This window comes from Amia ocellicauda, chromosome 8 (genome assembly GCF_036373705.1).
Source record: "Amia ocellicauda isolate fAmiCal2 chromosome 8, fAmiCal2.hap1, whole genome shotgun sequence".
NCBI classification, from domain to species: Eukaryota; Metazoa; Chordata; class Actinopteri; order Amiiformes; family Amiidae; genus Amia; species Amia ocellicauda.
In genome coordinates, this window is record NC_089857.1 from 32,384,758 (window position 1) to 32,409,393 (window position 24,636).

Here is a 24,636-nt window from a genome sequence, read left to right on the forward strand (position 1 = left end):
AAATAATCTGTAGTTTACCACATCTCATCCTAACATGGGTGTACTCATGAACACTGGAGAAAAACATTGTGGTTTTTGGTTTTTGGATTCTTAAGGATCACAATAATCCAAGAGTTAGATTAAAGACATAGAGGTGCAGCAAAAACCTCAACACCTTGGGTAGTGTACAAATAAACAGTAAAAGTACAATACAAAATCAAGATATGTATCATTTGCAATGTAAGAATAGCAGGTATGCAGAAGAAAAAACAACTATATCTAGAAAAACTTGCCACTACTATCTATGATTGTTTGTGTATTATTGTGTATTATTAAGTGTATTATTTTTTATACTGGACATTTATTTTTGTATAGCTCGTGAAAAGACTATGGACATCCTCCTCACCACTTCTACACAAAACAAAGTGTCTTTATTAGAACTATTGCTATTACTACTATTATTAACTACTACTATTAGATTGAAGCGATTGAAAAGGACTCTTTTTCGTTATTTTTTTGTTTTTTTGTGTTTTAAAAATAAATCCTCTCAGTACATTTCCACAGGTATAGTAAATCATTAATCATGAAAGCAATATTTCAGATAATTATTTTTGATATATATCTGAATCTGGATGGAAAGATAAAACTGCTTAAAAGGAAACATTCTATTGATTGTATCTTTGCAGAATGTCAGCAGAGCAGTTTGGGGCGAAAAGTACCTAATTACCTGTCAGTCAATCGCTTTTGGACGGAGGTAGGCAGCGGTATTTTGAAAAGTCATTATAATTTCATTGTGTCTTTGGGCAGATACAGTTGTGCTTGGAAAGATATTACCATGTCATTATGTTTTAGTATTCTGAGCATAAATAGTGCAAGAAAACCACAGAGTGACAGTTTATACATTTTTGTAGGAGCTTTTGTTTGTTTATGGCTTTTCTCAACTAATTATCATTTAAATAAATGGAAAAAAGTAAAATCTAAAAAATGAATGTCTTGTGATTATAATTTCCAGAATGAATGTTGATACACCAGCTAAAATGTCTTATTTATCTTATTACATTATGACCAAGGTCACTTAAGGTGCTGATCATAACAAATAGTATTTGTATTATTTACAATAATAAATGGTGACCTGTTTTATTAGTAGCGTGTTCTATAAAAAATGCTTATTTGGCTTATATTAAAATGATATTTTAATAGTGTCTTTCATAAAATATTTAACTACCTATACTATGCTGTAAAAATGTTGTAGTTTTGTAATAACTATTTACACTTGCCATTCAGACTATAGAAGATCAAGGATATTTTTCATGGCACATAAATATAACACCACCAAAAAGCTGAATCAGTGCATGATCTTTGTTTTGTTATTCCTGTAAAGTGGCAGAATTCAACTCAGGCTAAAATAGTCCCTTTTTGCTTGTTTTTTTCTGTATTGTAAAGAACATAACATGGACTAAGGCAACATATAATGTAAATCATTAATGTAAAATAAACCGTAAATATAATAAATATAGCCATAACTACTAACAAATACATGTTACATGCACAGTTTTAAAATAAAATGTGAAAAACCATCACTCTGAACAAATGTTTTGTTTTTAATTTATAAACAACAATAATACAACTGTTAAAGTTAATAGTACTATTTGTGTAAACTCATACTTCTTAGTTGCTAAACACATAGTTATCGTCGTCACATTTTAGGAACCATGTGCAAAATATTTGAATTCACTCTTTGTTGCAAACAATTAGCAAGGTAATTTAACGGATCGCACACAGCTGCTAATTCTGGTAATCACATTAGCAGAAGGTGGAGCGTGTTTGTAAAACCACTGCAAGCTTTTAGCGATTGGGCCCTGCCGTATGAATTATTAACGAAACCTATTACTATGTAAATAAACACGCAACCACAGCTCACTGTAAAATACCAAAGCAGACAGGCTTAATAAAATTACAGAAAACATACTGAAAACATTGAACCATGTACCATTTTGTATTCCCTTTAATACATACATACATGCTTAAGTAAATAAATATTGGGGGTGTACTCTGACCACAGCTCCCAGAATACATCTGGCCCTCATAATAGGGACAGCTATAAAGTTACAATGAGGTTTTCCCTGGCACAGCTGCCAAAATGTGGGAGGATGTTATTTAAGGACAAGTTACTTACAGAACAGTGATAGTGAAAATAACTGTAACAATAGAAGTGTCTGGGCAAGGGTGAAACTTTGTGTTTTCTGATATTTCATTTTGTGTTACCTGTGGCTCATTGCCAGCAAATATAATTATCAATAAATGCAAAGACCAGGGCCTGTGGATGCCTTATCTATTGCTTTGGGTCATGTCCTTTTCACCAGAAGGTTAGACAAAGAACCAAAATATAAAGCAGTAACAAAACCGCTGTGTCAGTCACAGGTAAAATGGGTCCTTTTCACCCTGAACTATTATGACCGCTGAAAAAATGTACACTTTTTGGTAAAGTCAACCACCAAAATAAAATGGGATGAGAGATTAATACAAACTTAAAAATAATCATTTTGGTCAATTGTTTACATTAGAATAATGTCAATTGTAGGTGCTATTTTTTCTTTTGATTCAAACAACTGAAAGAACTGGTGAACGAGTAACACATTAGTTTAGTGGTAGCAAATGCCACTATCAATGATTCATACACAACTCAATGAGGGCAGAATCATACATATATACAGTCTGAATATACTAATCATTTGTTGATAACATTCAGTTATTTGATACTGGTTGTCAATTAGTACATTATTAGAGAGTTATTCATATGTTCCACATTACAACTAACTTGTCATTTGCAACCCATTATCAGAATTCCTACCAAGATTTCAATGTAGTTCATAAATAACCCCCCCCCCCCCCGCATGCATTCAAAGATAAGTAAATATGACAAAGGACTGGGACACATACACTTACCCTGTAGTAGTCAGTGCTGTACACATCCCTCGACATCCCAAAGTCTCCAATCTTCACTAGCAAGTTCTCTCCCACCAGACAGTTCCTTGTAGCGAGGTCACGGTGCACGAAGTGTTGAGAAGCCAGGTACACCATGCCAGCTGCGATTTGCTGAGCAATGTGCAGCATCTGAGATTGGGTCAGTTCTGCTGGACGATTATTCTGCCCATCGGCCATTAGCACAGCATCAGGACCATGAGCCCTGTGGGAAAGACAAAAGCAAAACATTGATGAATCTGGTCACGTCTGGTATTAAACGGACAACTGAACTACACAACTAATTGTTTTGGTGTTTGAACAGTTGATGTTACAATCATACAGGTTGAGGTATTCTCAGGAATGCTGAACTATTTTTCTGACCAGATCCAATTTGACTTAATTTTATAAATACTTATCTTTGTGAAACTGATCTGATGAAACAGAATGTATTGTGGGTGGACACATCATTTAAATGGGGGGGGGGGGTGCATCATGTGTTTTTTTTAAATCATCGGAATTTTCAAGAATGCAAACTTCAAATACTTGAGCCGTGTTTTACTGTTTAAAGGGCAAGGTCATCAGCTAAGTAAGAACTGCAATGATTAACATAGATCTCGAAATCCATATCCTTTCTATTGTTCACTTAGAAAGCCATTTACATTTGAGTTTTTTTCTCTTACAATTTCTTTGTACATCCATTATGATGCGTACTGGGAATGAGGAAGCTAAGACAAAGTACGTATTTACTATGAAATAACCTGTCTGGTGGAATATTATTATAATTTAAATAAATGATATAGCTTTGTCCAACCTTCAGAGTGCAGAAAGCTTGCTTCAATAAATATTTTGCCTACAGTCAATTTAAATGTTCTGGAATTGGTTAAGACATTTTGAGCTAATGATAGTAGCGTCAATTCAAATAAAATGAAATAACCATTTAGGTGGATCAAGTTCCATCCCCACAAATGACAGTAAGTAGGCTGAAAATGTTGTGGAATTGCTGAGGAAACACTAATATGACATCTTGATGGATCTTACATCTGTTGTGTAATTCATCAGAAATCTTAAATACAAAAAGGATATCCCAACATTGGTGTTACATTGTTATCCTAACTTAATATTTCCAAGTCTTTTATCTTTTCTTCAAGTCTGATCTGTAACGTCTTATTTAAAAGTATGTATGTTGTTATTTACAGTAATGTTTTTATGGTTTAAATTATATTATTCATATTTTTTAGAGTAGCACTTAAGACACGATTACAGCTGTGAAATGAAATGCTCCTTTTTTCTTTATCACTTGTTAGCTCGTCTCTCATCATTACCTCCCCATATAGTATACATAGAGGTAATGATGAAAGACAAGCTAACAATTATATGTGGATATCAAGCTGGTACCACTTGTGAAATGCTATACCTGAGGAATTTATTCAGATCTCCATGCTTCATGTACTCAAAGACCATGATGAGGGGATCTCCCTCCACACAAACACCATAGAATTTCACAATGTGTTCATGCTGGAGATTGGTCAGTAGTTCTGCTTCCCGATGGAAGTCTTTTCGGGCGTTGTCACTTGCTTCCTTCAGTGTCTAAAAGAAAAATATACAAAAAAAAAAAGTCAAAATGGATACTGATTTCAATATATTCTATTCCTATTCTTGCAAACTATATCTGTCATAGGATGACAGTAATCTACACCATATATGAAACCGACACATACACTGAAGTGCAAAATTGTGGAAACACACTTTCTAAATACACCTTAATCATCTTTATTATCATCTGTTTTACAAATGCTTTTTTTACCTTCTTTATCCCAATATTTTTAAAAGTAAATGGCAAGAATGAACATTTTTCCAGTCAATGGTACTGTATAATATGATCAGATTTCTATGTAACTTTTAAGACACTGATCATACCATATAAACACTACCTGAAAACAACCAATATAACACTCACATATATTAACACAAGCAAGGATATAACCAAGGATAAGGATATATAACACAACCAAGGAATCCAAGATCCCCAGCTGAACAAACATTTGGACATCTGAAAGTGATGGAAAAGACTTTGATAACCAACTATACTAATGGAACACTTTGCTCCAAATATCCTGTGAAACAAAAATAAACCCAAATCTCTGGATACGTCCTTAATGGTTGTCTCATCAGATAATCAAACTCCTTTCCTTCCTTTAAAGTGCATCCAAGAATCTGTAGTTCCTTTGGAGATACAGCATTACACTGCAATGCAAATACCTCTCTCCTTATTGCATTTCTGTTGGGGGAATCAAATTCCCAATTGTTCTTTTCACGCAATGTCTAGTTGCTGAATGCAACTTCTTTTTGTTTTTACTGATCAACTTTGCTTTTTACAGCTAATTAGTGATTAATCATGATGAATTATAATCTGTTCTACTATATCATAATGGCATAGAGTCCAGTGTGCCAGACAACACTCCAAAAACTATAACAATAACTGTCATGGCACAGTAATTGCAGAATGTACTAATTTTATGGTAAGGGCAATTGTTTTATATAAAAAGAAAGGAAGATAAATGCTAACACTCCTCCTAGTTAACCCAACAATTTCTAAGTCGTATGTTTTTAATAGCTGATGACAGTTATTGGCTTCAGTTACAGATCCTGGAGTCACCTTTCATGATTTATTGGAAAATAAGTAATTGCTGAACTTGCAAATATTAACAATTTAGAGGGAAAAATGCTGAGGTTAGCTTCGGAAACATGAACCTTTTTATTTTTTCCCTGTTTTACAAAGCATTTCTGATACACACACAAGTGATAGTGGGTTTAAGTTTTGTTTCTGTCAATGCAAAATAAAGGTTTGGGATACAGTGTTACAAATTAATTAATTGCCTACTAGTCTGCTGTGCTTGATGTTTCTTTTTATTCCCTCCTCTTTAAAAATTGTAGTTTAACTATTTCCCTTAAAATATAGGGCAATGAAATCAATCCTTTTGATTTTGATTCTTATTGTACCACAAGGTCATTCTGTTAGTTACTCAAGTGAGACCTGAATGCTGAAAATGTATGCTTCTGAAACATCTCCAAACACATGTGTGAAGTTAGAAGTAGACTGTATTTAAACAAATGGTATTACAGATACTGAAAAAGCATTTATTTAATAAGGGGGGATTTAAAATAGAAATAAAAATACAACTTCTGTCTGGACCTCACATATGTATGTATGTATGTATTATAATAGTTTTTCTTATGCTGTATCTTTTTCTTCAAAAGCTGATGTAATTTGTATTGATATTAAGATACAATAAATACTATTTTAGTATGATATACTGTTACATTTTTGATAGAAAATCATAGGCAATTTATCTACACATAGTATGATATCATTTAGCCATTTTCCTAAATCTAGGTATATCTCCCAGAACAGCAAAAACTCCAAACATCAGCTGTTTACAGATGAGGGATGAAAAAAGGATAATATGACACAAAATATGATACCAAATAGGATCAAACTGTCAATGGAGACCTAGAATATAAGATCACTCGGCATTTACACTGGGAGTAGTAAAGTGCATGTAAGCTGTAGAGTCACCTTGCACTGATACGAGGACAGATTACTGTACTTATCGATCATTCAAGTACACCAAGACCACATGTCACCGAGGAGGGTAAGAGAAAGAGCTACCAATCTGCCATTACATGTATTTTTAATGAAAGTTACGTCTTTAATGATATCACATTTCATGATGGTCATGGAATCTGTGGCCCCTTTAAACTTGTCATATCAGTAAAAATTGTTGTCTGGGCTTTCAATAGCCAATGTTGAGATCATGTAGCATGGCCTCCTGACATTCCATTAGCCTGCAGTCAGCCACATGCAATATATGTGCAGGACTCTTTAAATATGATTTATCATAAAGCTCCTGCAGACCCAGCACTGAATTAATAATGGAAACTCTATAGCCAAATACCTTGACAGCCACCAGGATTTTGTCCTGGTCGGGACAGAGGTTGTAACACTCAGCCAGGAACACCTTCCCAAAAGCCCCTTCTCCCAGCTCTCTCTTCAGGACAATGTTGTGGCGCTTGATGTGCTGGACAACTGTGGAAAAAAGAGCAAAACCATATCATTCCCTCTCCTTTTCAAAAGACTGTAAAAAATATTAATATATCTTTATATATATTTTTTAACGAATCACGCGTTGCAATAAAGGAAATTATGTTCAATTAAAAAATCACTATTACGTGTCAGTTATTTAAAATTCTGTGAGCAATTGCATGCTGGCAGTGCTTTCCTGGGTTCTTTCCTCTGCTCTTAAGTACAACTAAACACAGAAAGAGAGCATCTTACTGCAGATTCACATTCACAAACTGGCATGACAAAGAATTGTGTTGCCAAAGCATTGACAGTGATGCTTGTACACATGTATATTCACTTAACACAACTCGTTCCCTCTAAAGTTAGCTAAATCCTCCTTCCTTTTATACTAATCTCTTTCCCGTAGTTCTACCTCTCAGAATCTACCTCTCTCTCTCTCTCTCGAATGACGGACAACAATCAAATGAAACCCTTTTTCCAATATTCCTACTATGCTTTTTAATATGTGTGGTCTTAACAAAAAATGTAAACTTCATTTTATTTCCTTTTTCACACTGACATAATTCTTTCAACTACACCTTACAATGGGCTCTGGCTTTGCAGCATGTGTGTGTGTATGTGTGCATATATGACATCATATAAGAATTACGACATCTGTTAAATGTCAAACGCCATAAAATACCTAGTTAGGAATACCAAGAAATACTAAGTGTTGTAAATGTATACAATATTGTGTACAGTTTGCATTTTGATTAGGGTTACTCTGTGCAAGATTATTTCATTGCACTGGAAAAAAAGAAAAAGTAAAAATAAATGTATTGAAATACAGGCTGTTATCTGTATACCCCTAGTTTGTAAAGTGAATTTATGGATTTAAAAATGCCCCCTGCTTTTGTTACAGCATATTGCAGGAGTACACAAAGATGGAGTTTCTTTATTTAATTTGACTAAAGATACTCACACAGAGTGTGCAGCCATTTGAATTGATCTGTGAAGATGGAATGGGTAAATTGGAAAAGACACACTCCACACGGCAGATTATGTTCAGCAGAGAGGCAGTCGTGATCAATAGCAATAGTGGTACATCTGAGGAAATTGATATTTTAACATCTCTGTTGCAGGTGCCATTAAAGCAAAACTCCGTATTGCATTTAGCATTAAAGTTTTACATTAAAACGTGCCAACATTTTAGTACAGATGTCTTCTTAATACTTAAAATGGATAAACACACACACACAAAAACATTTGACTGAATATTTTGGAACTCCTTTACTTTTAATTGGATGGTTGTTATTCACCTGAAGATAGCACTAGGAATGACTTATGTAACAATGTGCTAAGTATGAGATTATGGTTGTGTGCATAAAATTTTAACCGCAAATTCAATAAATCAATGGTTACCTACTTATGGCTGCCTTTCGTGGTGAGTGATGGCTTTGAGAACAGTGAACAGGCAGGAAACATCAGTTCTTTTTTGAAAACATGAGATGTATACAGCTAAAGTCAACAACAGACTCAAGTGGAGATTTGAATTTGATATCATCACTGTTGCTGCCATTGTGCTATCATCAGGACTCCAAAGAAGTCAAGGGAACATTTCAAAATGTCTAAATACGCTGCTAAATAAGCTGCATCTATGAAAAAATCGATGGCACGGGTTGGGGGGAGGAAAGGCAAGGATACAGAAAAGCTTTTAGTTCTTTGAGGAACTTATTTTGTTAATTTGCAGAGCACATTTTCCTTTGATAACATTATTCTGTGCCTGAATGTTTCAGAGTCTTATCAGCTGACCAATCAATCAAGAAAATCAATCAACATATTCTTCTGATCAGTTTGAACTTCTGTTACACTAATGGCTTCTGCTTCACTATTAAAAACAAGATCAGAGTGGCAGGGATTTTTTCAGGAGGCCGTGTTTTATATGAATATTTGTGCCAGCTTTTCAGCGCAAGATTTAAACAGGTTGCTGCTTGTTGAAGTCTCCCAGGAGGTTATTTGACCATTCAAAACTCAAAACATGTTAAACCTCTTTTGCATTCCTCACACATATTATCTCAGAGAGCTTTACATAATAATAATAATAATAATAATAATAATAATAATAATAATAATACAATTAAGTCAAAATGGGTTGAGGTGAACAAGAATCTGTAACAATTTGCTAAAAGAATACCAAATCTGAATATGTGATTCCATCTCTAGATTTTAAATGCATGAGAACAATGCTACTTCCTGAACCATTATTCAAAAACAGCAAAGGGAACATCTGCAGATCCTGAAAAAACATCCCTGCTTCAAAATTATTATTATTAAAACCACAAAATAGACAGGTTATTTCATAGTAAGCAAAATTTCTTACTTGACATGTATCTTAATTTTGTCTCACTCTTTCTCAGTTTGTTTTTCAGCTTGAATTTGGGGTGCTTGAATTTCACTTTGAAATTTTGATAATTACAATAGTGTTTTTTTTTCTTTACAGCTTACTTTCAATAGGACATCTCAATTCAAAATATTATTATTATTATTATTATTATTATCCAGTGAATACAATGTCTTACACCAAGTAGATGTCAACGAAAGAAAAACAAATCAAAACACAAATAAATAAATTCATAAATAATAAGTAGGCTATTCAAGTATACATATATTTTAATATCAATACAAGCCTTTGTCTAACACTGCCCTCTAAACTATCTCCTAGACTTTTGTGCAAATTGTGTAAAGATATTTAGACATTGAAATGCCAACTTTTGCTTTAATAAAATAAAAGACTGCATCTGTAAGAACACTGTCAACACAACAGTTAGGGTTGATATTAAATTGGAAGAAATAAGACCACTGCAATGTCTCTGACCCTTACTTCACATCCCAATCCCTCCTACAAGGAGCAGAAAGGGGCAAAACCAAACACACAATCAGACACAGCCATCATCAAGACATAATAACAACATACAACTCGACGCAGATAAGACAATATACTTTCAGAGTAATAACAGTTGTTTTTAAACATTGCAAAATACATCTATGCGGGGGGTCTTTGATGGAGAACAGAAAGCATTCAGACATGACATTTACGGCACTTCTTGTTTCTGCCTTGTGTAAGGTAAAAGAAGTCCGATTTCTATGTGTCAGATAATTTAAAGTTAGGAGAAATAAAATAAGTTCAACAGTTAATTCATACAAAAACAATGCTATATGTATATCAGAAACAACCTGTTCATCTAATAGAGCCCATATAAATCATGTTTGCAGAGACCATCATTAGTGCTGCTATTGTTATGTAAAATAGTTCAGCAGCATAAAAGCCTAACTAACACATAAATGACAGAAAAATGCATCTTTCTGAGATTCCCTCTACTTTTTAGTTTTTTCTTCAAAAACTCCCATTCCTTTTCTGTTGCTATGGAAATTAGGAAAGCAAATCAGTCTAACACATACAGGTCAGTATCCCCTAGACAACGAGAAGTAAACTTTGGAAAAGGGCACCGATCTCCCGTGTCGTATCAGTCTATACAGTGTAAGGTAACCTTACCCTAAAGCTAGGGTGAGATACAGACTGAACAGTGCCCTTTTCCTCCTGGAGAGCCATTTAATGAACTGCACCACAGGGATTGTTGTAAAAAATAAAAGATTTGTAACCTACGGGCATGTCTTTTGGTAAATTATTTATAGGTTAGGCCAACCCAGCTCTCAGCTTGTTTGTTTTATAGTTTGGTTTCGCAGCTTGGCAGACTGATCCACACTGAGGTAAACCAGCCAGCCTGTGGGTCACACAGCAAGAGGCCGAGAGCAGGTTAAGAAACGATCAGTGGGTCACATTGTTTTATACAATGGACCGTAACCTACATAAACAGTGTATACATCTCATTTAACCCCCCTAATTGTACTCTGTTAAATCTGTTTAGGGAAATGGCCAAAACAATGATGTACTAAGTGATATACTGTTTTCATTTCACTTTTTGTTTTACAGTTTAGTGCGTGGAGTAGTGTAATTTAACAGATGTGTTGTTTCTTAACAGATGTTAATGAGGATTATTATTTACAAAAGAACACCGAGTGGCAAAACCTATTCTAAAATATTTAGGAGCAATTAATACATCAACATCATCATCATAATACACTGAGGATAAATCTACAAACAAAAGCACTTTCTCAAATATTCATCTCCTTATTGATTTTTATACCCTCCCAAAAGACCAGTGCAATTGGGCAATTATGACATTAATAGAGTGCCACTGGGTCTAGCCCTTCCATTTATTTTATTTACAGGGGCAATAAACACCATTTTAAAGGCACAAAAGTCAGATGAACAACTAGTCCGGAGTCAGGGCTACAACGCTCACTTGACATGACCCGCAATTCCCTTAATTACAGTCAGGGATCCTGCTTAGCTGTAAACGCAGCAGAGATCTCTGTAAGCTACCCAGGCATGTGAAATTAAGAAGCTGTCAAACTCAAATGTATAGCAGACGTACAACATCAGACAGAAATGATTCTGCTTCAAACTTTAATCTAAATGATAGAATACATATTTGGCTTTAAATGTGTATACATTAAAACTTTATTGTCTACTGGGCCTCTTTTTGTGTGGGAGCTTTTAAATAGTCAGTGTTAGTTAAATAAATCAAAAAGAGTAACTGACAAAACTGATTATATTCTAACGCGTATATTTAATGTAGAAAACATCATTATTAAACACATTTACACCAGCAAACTCAAAAGCTAAAATGCCTTAGCAAACATACATCTTAGAATGTATATCCTATCGTGATAAGGGACATCTTAATGATTCACCAAACGTACATTGTTTGAACAACAGTGTTTTTTAGAAGTTCAAAACAAATCAGAACAATATAAGTGAGTGCTGAAGTGTTGCCCAATCAAAAAAGAAACGTTGGCATGCATACTGTATATAGGTTTTTACAGGTATGTAAGGGAAAAAAACCTCCCACCCACAGTCCTTCACCAACACTTTTTATTGCAATAAGTTACCTAACGTCAGAGGAATGTCTGCTGCAAAGAACAATATCTGGGAGCTGGCACCTTTATACAATACAAACAATGATATTTGAAAAACATAATTGTTTGTAGTAAAATTGTTAATGGCTTTTTTTTTCCTTACTTTTTTAAACAGAACAACAGTATAAAATAAAAAGATGCACTGGTATGTTTGGACATAAGTGTCTTGTTTATTTGTTGTCAGCCTGGCCTCCATAAAAAAATACAGTCTACTTCCTAATAGAAATCATTGATTTACTTCTCAAATATTACAGTGTCACTTGGGCTTTCAACAATGCTATAACTCTCATCCTGAAAACTTCATTTACTTACTGTATTTATTTTCAAATCCTCAATAGCTGCAAATACTGTAAAGCTGTCCTTTCTTGCTTTATGACCATATTTATTAAATGAAGGCCACAATTATTGACAGGAGATCACATGAGAAGTGCTATCCTTTCTAATTGATTATCAGGAAAAAACATGACTGTGAAATCTTAGAAAGAGGTAGATAAATGGGTGAGCTTAAGTAGTATTTTATAGAGAACCTCTGTTGTAAAGGTTATGTTTTTATTTATGTTTAAATAAGTAGCAAACTACATATCATCATATGTGTGTTTCTTATTTTTCAAATCGTCTTCTCAGGTAACATATCTCTTAGTAGCAGCAATTTAACAGTTGTTGAACAAGTACCAGTATGATATATATTTCAGTATTTCATGAAAGTAAATCTCTGTAACCACTGGAACTAAAATGATTAGGTAAATAACAGTAACTAATCAACCCCAGACATTCAATATTTCCTGAAGCATCCCAGAGAGTAAACATCTCTTACTTGTCTGGGTAGCTTGGTCCCACATTAGTTTTCATGAACAAATTAAACTGGATCTTATTCTCATCCTCATTCACTTGTAAATCTTACTAAACAAACTTGGTCATGTTTTCTAGTGCTGAAAAAATAAGTCACAAAATGTGTCATAGATTTGGAACTAAGAAGCCTTTGAACAGTCAGTAGACCATGAAGCATTTCAGGACCTGCTTTACAAAGGCATAGTAATTATCTGTGTTTTTTGTTTGGTAGAGGTCATGTCTCAACATCTTAATACTTTACTTAGATGTATGTAATCCATACTTAATTATATCATTACCAGTAATATTATTCTTAATTGATAAACACTTCAATCACTAGTGGGTAAACAGAGCCTAATAACTCATACCTAGTGTTGGGAGGATTATATATTCTGATTCTTATGGTTTCAAATGCAACAGCAAAAGAAAAACATCTACCATAAAAGTATGTATACTATACTGCGTTCTGTGCAAGTTTGGACAGCTGTTAAAATTAGAGGGAATGTTTTAAGGCTGCCATGCTCTTGCATGTACAGGAGATGAAATTTGTATTTTGAATTGAATGACAATTGTATTTGAACAGATCAGCAATAACCCAGGAACAGATGCTTGCCTGCAAGAGTTTGTACCTTTATTGTTTGACTCTGCTTACAAATCTGAGTCTATTGTTTCCATCAGTGGTTCAAGCAACAGTGTCATCCATGTTTGTTATCTTAACACTTTCCTTGCTACTGATTAAGACCAAGGATTTGTCTATCTAAATAGCATGCCTGAAGTCAATTAGGTACTTCACATTCCTTTACACAGCCCACACATGTTTGGTATAAAATTTAATTTAAGAAGCTGCACTCTTTGCAGTTTCAAACTTTCGTAAGTGGGGGTGGGTTAATCAATTGCAAAACGTGGCAGAAGGGTATTTGGGGTTGTCTAATTCTGATGTTCCCTTCCTTTCGCAAAGTGAGTGTAACAATTGCAGTTAATTAAGAGCCTTAAATCAAAACCTTGACGTGCCCACTAATCACAAATTACAAAGGTGTCATAGTCATAGTAAAGGTACAAAAGTAGTCATACATAGTAAAAAGCGGTTTCTGACAATACATTCAACTGCGATTGGGAACACATTTGTAGTTTCTGATTTGCGGTTGGGGCAAGGTTTTGTTTTAGTCTAGGGGCCGGATTAAATCAAAACTTTGACCCACCCGCTAATAAAAAACTACAGAATTGTACTTAGTTGCGGCTTCATTTTTAGTAAGATGCCACTTTCTTCTAATCATAAATGTAGCCGCTATGATGAACAGGTTTGTAGTGTGCTATTAGCGGGTGGGTCAAATTTTTGATTTAATCCGACCCTAGGCCTTGGTTTTACTGAGTTGCTGGAGATTTACACCACAGATCAATGAAGACAGTGCTTAAGCAATTCCTTACTGAACTGAGGAAATGTACACCCTTGTTGAAATGTGTAGATTTCTGATACTAAAAGAGGCAACAGTGACCATCAAAGAAAGTGTCAAAGATCTTTTTGATTAGAAGGTGAAATAGTAAGATTCTTGACACTGACCCACAGCATGGTATTTGTAGTGACGGACATCATTGTAGACAGACATCAATCTGTGGTGTGAACTACAGCACCATCATGTTAATCTGGAGATGCCAGAAGTCACCACTAACGTAATTACTGATAAACAGTGCCAAGCAGTATTAGCATTGTTTTCTTTCACAGATCACTTGTATATTTGATACCTTAAAAAGACCTACAGAAGGAAACAAAGCTGTTGGACCTGTTATCGAAACGAAATTAATGATTGATTCGAAAAGCAAAACAGAATTAAAAAGCTGCAAGAGACCGGAAACAGTTTATAGATTGTAAGCAAGGTCTTCAATGACAAATTACCACAACTAATTGTGCTGACTACATGGGGTGTAAGACAATATGTACAATAGCTGTCATACTGCATACAGATGCACATTTTTAGCCCACACCAAATCTTGCTGATTAACACAAATATCCTGATAACCAATAAATATTGGTCACCAATAAGCAATATCTATTTGCAATATACATATATTTCATTCCAGCCCAGTCATGTGCTGCTAACCAATGCAGACGTTTGGTGATACATCCACTACAGCAGTCAATCAAAATTGCACAATGCACTTTGCTACCATTTACATAAAAAGGTATCAAGGACACATTAATTTCCCTTTGGGGATTAATAAAGTAAAGTCTATCTATCTATGTAACCCAATATACTGTGTGCAGGAATAAAGAAATACCCCAAACATTGTTCTAGACAGACAGATGGAATGTGGGAAATAAAAACCTTTAAATATCATGTTTCTCTGATTTGTACAATGTCTGCATGCATACAAGCAATATTTGTTAGTATGTTGTCTGATTTCATTCGTACAGGGTGGCATGTATCTACATTATTCGGCGATGTTCCCACCCTATTTCTGAAGCAGCATATCTGATAAATTTGCACAAACCCCACTCTTCACACAAAATTCACTACGCAGCAGAGAACATGGGGGGGATGAGCATCTTAACGGGTGTCTGATGCTCTTTGACCCTTAATTCATCTCAACCCGACTAAATAATACATGTGGCGTGAGGAGTGCCACTTTAGCATAACTGGGTCAGAGAGCTTTTTACCTGAAATGCCCTCCTCTGATCACAAACATCTACTGCCTGGTATATCAGATACATTTATTTTAGAAGGGTAGCGCATGTTTAAAGAAGATGGTACTTCAATGTAGTTCAATTAGCTCCTATTTAAATAAAATGCCAGTGTGTGGTTATTGCAACAACCACATTGGGACTCCATAACAGCCACTGTACACCCAGTTCAAACTAAAACCTACAGTAAATGGTAACTCAGATACGGACTCCAGATAACCTTGTCGTTGCTTCTTCTCATATACAGGAAATCAGAGGAGATGAGATTTATACTTCTTGCATACTTGCAAATAGAGAGTTGGACCATTTTTTAATTAATGATTTAAAATGTTAAAGATGGCCTTATTATGTACCCTTATGCTCAGGTGATGTTTGGATTTGATATTTTGGCTGGAAATCTATTAGAATTATGTAAATTGTGTCTTTTCACAGTAGTAGCTCAATTGTATGTATGTATGAATGTATGTATTTATTAATTCATTTATGAATTACTATTATTATGTACCGTATTCTAAATCTGCCTCTTTTATTATAATAATAATGACGAGGAGTTATTCAATTTGACCAATCAAGTTTTCCCATTACTCCAATTCTGCTGTTCCAGTTTTTTTTTCATCAGAGGTCAACCACACTGTTACAAAACTAATAATTATATTACAACAAAAACAAACAAACGTGTTATGAACCTTGTTCAGACAATGAAGGCAAGATATCAAAAACTAAACAAATCAAAACATGCTCAAAAGTGAGAATACCCACGTTTAATTACTTGGAATTTATTTTAATAACACAGTTCATTCAGAGTAACATGTTAGTGTTGCTTTTGTAATCCAGACTTTTTTTTTTTTTTGTTACTGATCTTGTTACTGGAAACTGAAAACAATACATGTAATGTGTAAAAAGCTGTTTCTCTGCTTGTTGTGTGGATTCTGAGATACAGTTCTGGTTCATCAATAAATTACTTCTGCATACAACCAGAAACATTTTCAAAGGAAAAACATACATTAAGAAAACAATTCCTGAATTGCTGGTTCATCTTCCTGTAAATTATCAAAATTGAACGATTTATCAAAATAATCTACAACAGAGTTCTGAACAGAGAACATAAAGCAGCGTTCACTCTGTCTAGCTCAAGAAAGCGAAGCTCAGGAGCCATCCCAATGTCATCACTGTGGCAGTAACAGTAAAGTCACTATGGTAACCGTCATGCGAGAGCAAGTACAGTATCTAAGATGGCGTCTGGGAGATCTCCATAGCAGCACCAGGTATTGCAGATTTGGAGTTTAGCCAGAAAAAATCACCAGAAATGACCAATTCCTCATTAATACCATTCCACTAAGTGTAAGGTTCAGTTTCTAGTTAAATATAGGATTGCTTTCAGTTCTATCTACAGTACAGTACAGTGTGAATTTATAAACCACAGCCACACCTGCATGGAAGTATTAAAACCTGCATGCCACAGGCACCTAACACAACCGCTCGTCCATCTAACAGCATTTGAAGTGAAATGCCCACACAAAACTGAGAGTATTATATGTGCAAGGCTAAAGCAAGCCGTTTCCAAGGACAACAGCAACCTCAGCATGAATAAGCTTTGTACAAGAGGAACAACCTCACAAGGCCTCCAATTAAGCAAAGGTTTGCTGCTCATACTCACAAGTGTCAGACTTGAGTAGACTGTTGGTGCTCCTGAAATACTGAGGGTTTTCAATGACGGGGATCTTTGTCATTCCAATGATGACGGCGTCAGGGCCCATCTCTGAAGAAGAAGGAGTGTTGCTGCCATTTGACACATGATGAAGAGGACTTGCTGAGTCATCGTCATTGCTGATCACCGAAGAAGGTCCTGAAACAAAATGAATGGGAGTCTCAGACATGTGTTTTACAATGGCAGTTCGGACAACGGGTTCACAATGATTTATCTCACACGGCACCACTCTCTTCAACTGAATCTCTGGAGCATTCAGCTTTGAGGTTTTTGTAGGAAAATAAGAGGCTTCAGAAGAAATAAACATAAATTATAATAATTCAGAACACTAGTCTATAGTGTCATTCAGTTCTGTTGATTATGGATTTATGTAGTTTATGCTTGTAAATTATCCCAGGAAAAAAATGATTTCAATAGTACCATTGTTTTCCAGTGTTCTGAAAACTCAAGTCTAGTCATGCCATCGTAGATGCTTTCTGGCAGGTGTCCTAAACCAAATTTAATGTACAATGATAAACTAATACAGATTCGTCTCTATTAAAAATAAATTGCCATACTTGTTTCACAGACTTGAGTCATATAAAAAGTATGTAGCATATATTGCTTCTGTTTTTGAATTAAAGAGGCATGTGTTTGTTATGAACCAGTAAGTAAACCTTAATTTTCTGGAGAACTTTCTGAAAAAATAAAACTCCAGCTTTTCAATAATCACCTCCAATATATGTGTGTAATATATGAAATCAAATAATTTCAGGATCATTAATATTGTCTTCATTGTTGGAAAATATTGAATTTAACATTTTGCAGGTCAGGTTTATAACTGTGGTAGACCAAGTCTGACTAAAGCCAACCAATAAAATGGAAATATGGATCGAATCAACAATTTACACAATTTCTTTCACTATAAATAATGTCAGCGTACTCTAAGTTTTGTAATATTTTTTGACATTTCCAAGTTTACTTTAAGACAACCAAGAAAATTTAACTGACTACAATCTGACTTGTGTCTACCAAATACAACTGTTTGTTTTTCTTTCGCACCCAGAGCAACAAAAGCAGAGCAACATGTGCAGCACCTTTCCACAACAGCTTTCTATTTTCACTCAATCTCTGCGCTTTGCATCTTGGAACTTTGTCCTCTGAATTACTCTACTTCCCGTTTAGACTAGTGTTGTGAGCAGTTAAGCACCTCGGAGCATTACACTTGGCCTTAGGATTAAACATTCGAGCTTTGATACACATCAGCTTTTCCAATTAAGGTTTGTACATCCAAGAAGAATGGAAAGTTTCAAACTGCATTTTTGCGGTAGTTCATCCAGGTGTAATGAAAACGATTGCAGCTGAAACTAAACATAATCAAAACATTACCGGTGTCAATTTGAAAGATAAACATGCTAGAGCAAGAACTGTGTAAACAGAGTCATGAAAGCACAGAACTTGTTAAGGTATGTCAAACTGTATTTCCAGATTAGTTTCCTTTCATTAACATTCTGAATACATTGAAATGGGACACAGAGCATTCCTTCAGTTTCTAAACACATGCTGTTGCCCCTGGCTATATATGTATATATATATATATATATATATATATATATATATATATATATATATATATATATATATAATATATAAATTGTACATTTATCTTTGTTTTACTAAAACAAACTTACACAATTGCAATAAAACATTCACTCATCAGCTAATATAAAACTATAAACCTTTGTAAACCAGTGGTGCCATAATTTCTTGTCAGATGCTTCGTTCTTCTACTCATAAATATAACTCCTATCAAGTAGCCTATATTTGTAGTTGGCTGTTAGTGGCTGGGTCAAAGTTTTTAATGAAATCAGTCGATAACATGATCAAATTCATACACATGTGCATTCACACACATTCCTGTTATTATTTCGGCATTTATGTTAAGATATATTAATGAAATAAGATTAAATGTATATAATATTAATATTGAATGTTTTCATATTCTCATACACTGTGAAAATAAATACATAAATAATTGAATTAATCTAAAGCAAAGCATACTTATAAATAATGTGAAAGGGTCTACTTGATTATTTTCTGTTTTCATTCATGGTGTGTCATTGATAACAAGGCTTTAAAACATACATGAAATATCACAACCAGCCCTATTTGGATAATTGCATTACTTTCCATTAACAGAGGCTTTGGAATTAAATGTAATAAAGACAAATGGTAACCAAATAAATCTACCATTTTAATTGATAGCTTTGAATTGGTGGAGTGTTCATGTAAAAAACCTTGACCCATTAACCCATCAATTCTTGATCTGGTTGAGGCCAAAGATAATTAAATCACGAGGGAGCGAGTAGCACAGTCACCACGGTAGCTCTGTGGGTGAATTATGGTAACGCTGCAATGTGCTTCCAAAATGCTTAAAATACAATGTGCAGTACATCAATGCTGTAAACAGCCACAAAATGAATACTTTATACTGATTAAAAAATAAATAATAAAAATGTACAAATAAGCATCCCATTCCCCTCTGCAAAATATTAAACACTTTTGTAACACTTTAAGTCATTTCATTTACACAAGTCAAATAGCTTCATACAACAGAGCAATTATTACAGTCATCGTACAAAAACCTGCTTACTGTGTCCACGATGCATTACAAGAGTCCAAGGGTAATATTTTAAGGAGTACTTAATGTAGGTCTCTCCTGAGATTAAGGCAGGTCACCGATCTGCTTATCACAGTGTCACTGATGCTGATGGTGTCTTCAGTCACATTTAAATGATCACTAACTATAGTTCTCATTGTACTAAAAATAACCAAAGATATATTTTACTATCAATACAAATAAATTATGGATGGAGTTAATTGATGCACATGTTGTGGTGGTATTTAAATCCCTTAGTTAATGCACATTAGAATGATACATAATCAATCAATGCATAGGACTTGATTAACTATATAATGGCTTGGTTGTATTCAGTATACATACAGTGAAGATTTGTAATGTTCAGTTATGTAAAGGTTAACTCTATTACTTAATGTATCCCACCACAGTGCTCAGAGGCAATAACGACTAATGAACAATTAATCTTGTATGATAACTTCTTTACTGACTTGCAAAGAGAAACTTCTATGCTGGCAACAAATAAAAGTTAAGAGACGCAAACCCTTTAAAGCTATATTGCTCTAATGATTAAAAATGTCAAACCAAGCATCTGCATTTTTCTGCATCTATGTCAGTTTAACTTCACCAGCTCCACTTCTTTACTGAAGAACATTGGGGTAAATCGAACACTGATAATCAGAACCCCTGTTAATAAGTTAAATGTAAAATTAATAATTGGGCAAATATATTTGTTTGACGTTTGGACTCATTTGATCACAAGAACTACACTAGAAACATTTTATATTTTTCTAATGATCCTGTCAGAATAGGGAAGTCAGCCTTGTGCACAGATGTTGTCTATCTCATACAGTAAATTCTTTAATTTCTGTATTGCATACCTGCACCTGCACACAACTCAAAGAGCCCCATTGTGTTTCTGTCTTTACTTTTCTTTTTGCGTTGGGTTGGGGGTTCTGGTCACTGCTCTACAAGCTCATTATTAACTCATCACACATTCCACTAACTTCCATGAATTGCACGAGTGGTTGCAGATCGGGGGAAATAGGTCTTTATAAGAGCAAAGCAGAATTGCCTTTCAAATTATGTATATTTTTATAGCACTAAATTATATTAACACCTTGTTATGATCGTAAAAAAAAAGTACTTAAAATCCATAAATAAAAACTAAGAATGAAATAGTCAAAAACACATATTCAGTCAATTCACCTGAAAACTGCTCAAGAGGGTGAACTCTGAAGTGAAACCTTCACAAATACAGTTCGACTCGCTTTTTCCTTACCTTCCAAAACCAATTTGTCATATCCCCTGAGCAGTAATATAAACCTTTGAATATTTTAAACATTTTGCACTTTTTTAAGCAAAAAATGATACAAAATATTGATTTTTTTTATGAGTAACAAATTAGTATTGAGCATTAAATAGAGCACTATGATAAGACGCTTGAAGGAAACAGAATACCCAGCCCGACATAGGATTTCAATACTGTAAGTGATATTTTCAGCCTAACCAACTCTGTGCGATGAATGGTAAGGCTAAGCAAAACTGCAAGCGCTGGAATTAATATTATAATCCTGATTTAAAAATAGAAAATGGTATCTTTGGCTTGTTTGTTTAAAATTGCTGCAGATGTACTGGGACTGTGTCACCTTCAGGAAATCAATATTCTTATTTTCTTATTATTTCGGTTGATTTAGGTACACAAAGGAGAAACATAATTCATTGTAACTTTAATTAGAAAATGGTTTGTTCAATTATGCATCATTTGCATGGCACACATTTGTTTAGGCAGTAATTCATTGCATGACCTTTGCCATGGCACTTGTCCTCCCTTCATGTTGATCTGACCTGCTGGCCTCTAACATGGTTAAAATCACAATTATGTTACACTGCTGTTCCGCCATGAAAGCTACACTAAATGTATCGCCGTATTTGGTGTCAAGCACCTTATACAAGCAGAGTATTAAAGACAATCCATCTCTTCATATAGGAGACAATGGCAATGATAGTAATAAGACAATTTTCGGGTGGGTTTCACATGGACTTGCTTTGTGGATCCCCAAGAGAAAGGTTGGTGCATTCCTCTCATTCCACACCACCTTAATTAGCTGTCTCTCATTATTGCAAGCAATTTCATTAAATGCATTTCCAATTACTTAGAGTTAGGGAAATCCTGGGAGCAGTGCATAAATTCTAGCTGTAAAACTGCCCACACGAGCAGTGTTTGATAGACACATTTATGCCAGCAGCAGTCTTGGTGCCATGACCTACATGGTTTGATGATAAATGTATTGGTCATCATTACTGCCAGTCAAACATGCCACAGATTTGACAAAAACCATAGGAGCAGAGCTCTTACTCTGAACGTCACAGGCTGATGAGGGAAGGACCGAAACAGAAAGTATGCAGGAAATAAACACGTTCTAATATCGTGATTTTTTTTAGCTTTACTAAGTGATTATGAATTCTTCATTATAATAGCATCTTTCATCCATTTGTTTAAACATGGAATATCAAAGGTTCACAATTAATTAAAAACCCTTTAATTAATTAGGAAAAAAACACATAAACATGAAGTTCTTCTCAGGGATGTCTCAGAATGTTACTTATACAGCACATTAAATTAGACTAAATTAAATTAAATCTTTGGTTCCCATATAGACGGAAGCAATTGGTGAAGTCACAGATGGGTATTGCCATGTACTAGATTGTGTACAATTTAAAATAGGCTAGTCTGCAGCAATCAATAGTGATCAATCAGTTCTCACAATAATGGTTAAAAATAAGAACACATTTGCCGAATATACCTCGCTGAATTAAATCTAAATAATGAGGAGCTGTGAATGGGGAGGAGCCTGTTCTGAGGGCGTGGCTTCCGGGATGTGAATCCACAGCATTAATCTCCCGCTGACACATCACTACAACACTATTATTGTTATTATTATTATTATTATTATTATTATTATTATTATTATTATTGGCAGGTGCCCTTACCTAGGTGTTATCTATTAGCGGGTGGATCAATGGTGTGTTGGGTGAATAACAGATCAATGTAAATATTTTATTCAGCGTCCACTTCCCAGCTAACACACAATGTTGCCACAACTACAACTTTAACCAGACGCTAATAGCAAACTACACAACTGTACATCATGGGATTTACTTTAAAAATCAGAAGAGAGTAGCATCTAACTAAACATGAAAGCGTGACTGAGTAGTTTTGTAGTAGCGGCTGTGTGAAAGCTGTGTTTTATTGTCTTGCATTGTGCAAGAAAGGAGCTGCGAGAAGTTCGTTTTGCGGCGCAAATCAGGTCAGATTTAACACTGCGATAGTTTAGCAGCGTGATTTCCATTCACAGACATGCCGCTAATGCTTCTGCGAGCGACTTGCAGCGCCAACATTTTTGATTTAATCCTGCCCTAACTCTCCCTACGATATTTTGAAGGAATGGGTTATTCAGAGGCTGTGGAACAGTGTGATATATAGGAGGATACACAATGTTCATCCGCTAGCACTTTGGAATGAGGGGTTTGGCGCGTATGTTGTACATCCACTGGAACTAAACAGCCAGTGGTTTAGGCTCCTTTGTTTAAGATTTCTAGGAAGGGATCTTTGATTATTGCTTTCTCACAGCAGACTGAAAGGAAGCTGCCACACTATTCCTTGATAAGATACTGGCTGCCAAGTATAATCTCTCTCGGTTGCAGCCTGTAAAACACATGCACTGAGGTACCTTCCGCAATTTGTCATTAACATCCAGGGGAAAACCTCTCACTGACCCATTAACAGGAAGTCAAGCTTACTCAATACTGAGATCTAATATGTCCGTCATCTACATGGAAGGTAAACATCCTGCACCCACAAACCCTAGTACTTGCACATAGAATTGTGAATGTTAAATAATATACAGACTACTCTTATGTATTATGTGTTATTATATCTATAAATTAAACTCTCAATATTCATTCTGTTCACAATGCATACATAAACCTCAATGGAGTGCAGATATTCAGTCTATTTTTTTAAGATACATGGTGAGACGTTTGCACAGGTTCCAAAAGACTGACAGCTTGGGAGTACTGTATTAAAATAGCTGATGATCTCTTTTTTCAACAAACAAAGAAAGGAAATATTAAGACCAGTATGCTTTATCACTTCAGATTTAAAGTGAAGCATTTTTAAATGACTTGGATGCAAACCAATGTGAATTTACTTGTCAACATTCAGTACCATCAATTGTATAGCCTTGGAGATAACCTCAAGGGCTTTTCAAAGTTATTTAAGTTTGGTTTCCTTTGTCCTTGGGTGTGGAACCTTTAAGATAAGGTAAATCAGGTGCTGCAGATGGTTTTGGTGACTCAGTGAGTCATATGATTGGCACTAAGTTGGAACTCAGCTTATAAAGGATGTATCAGTTAATCCTAGGTCCTCAACAGTCTTCCTGTTTATTCTGTGTAGTTCATAATTTGACTTTGTTTTTAACATCTGTATAAATAGGATATATATTAATAAATGGGTTGTGGAAATGTCACTGAATTGGAATACTTGGAAACATCTATTTTTCTAATTTTAAAATGGTACTCTATTTTATTGTTTAAACTGAATAGATTTTTTTGTATGTGTGTATGTATGTATATATATACATACGTAGATATGTACTTATGTATGTATTTTGTTTCACCACATTGGGAATTTACCAGGATTAGAGACACAGCAAGTGTGACCACACCTTACTGATTTGGCAAAACTGACCTATGTT

At 34.8% G+C, this 24,636-nt stretch overlaps 1 protein-coding gene across 3 annotated transcripts in view; it reads right to left on the reverse strand.

Annotated features, from left to right (window-relative positions):
• ntrk2a (neurotrophic tyrosine kinase, receptor, type 2a) overlaps window positions 1-24,636 on the reverse strand; it is a 72,423-nt gene that overhangs the window by 17,718 nt on the left and 30,069 nt on the right. For 2 of the 3 annotated variants that reach the window (XM_066711072.1, XM_066711071.1), the window contains 4 exons: window positions 17,209-17,397; window positions 6,900-7,030; window positions 4,358-4,530; window positions 2,920-3,166 (listed from right to left, as the gene is read on the reverse strand). In XM_066711072.1, coding sequence (XP_066567169.1) covers window positions 2,920-3,166; window positions 4,358-4,530; window positions 6,900-7,030; window positions 17,209-17,397 — 740 coding nt within the window. The remainder of the gene's footprint in view (window positions 1-2,919; window positions 3,167-4,357; window positions 4,531-6,899; window positions 7,031-17,208; window positions 17,398-24,636) is intronic. The other variant, XM_066711073.1, reaches the window with a different exon arrangement.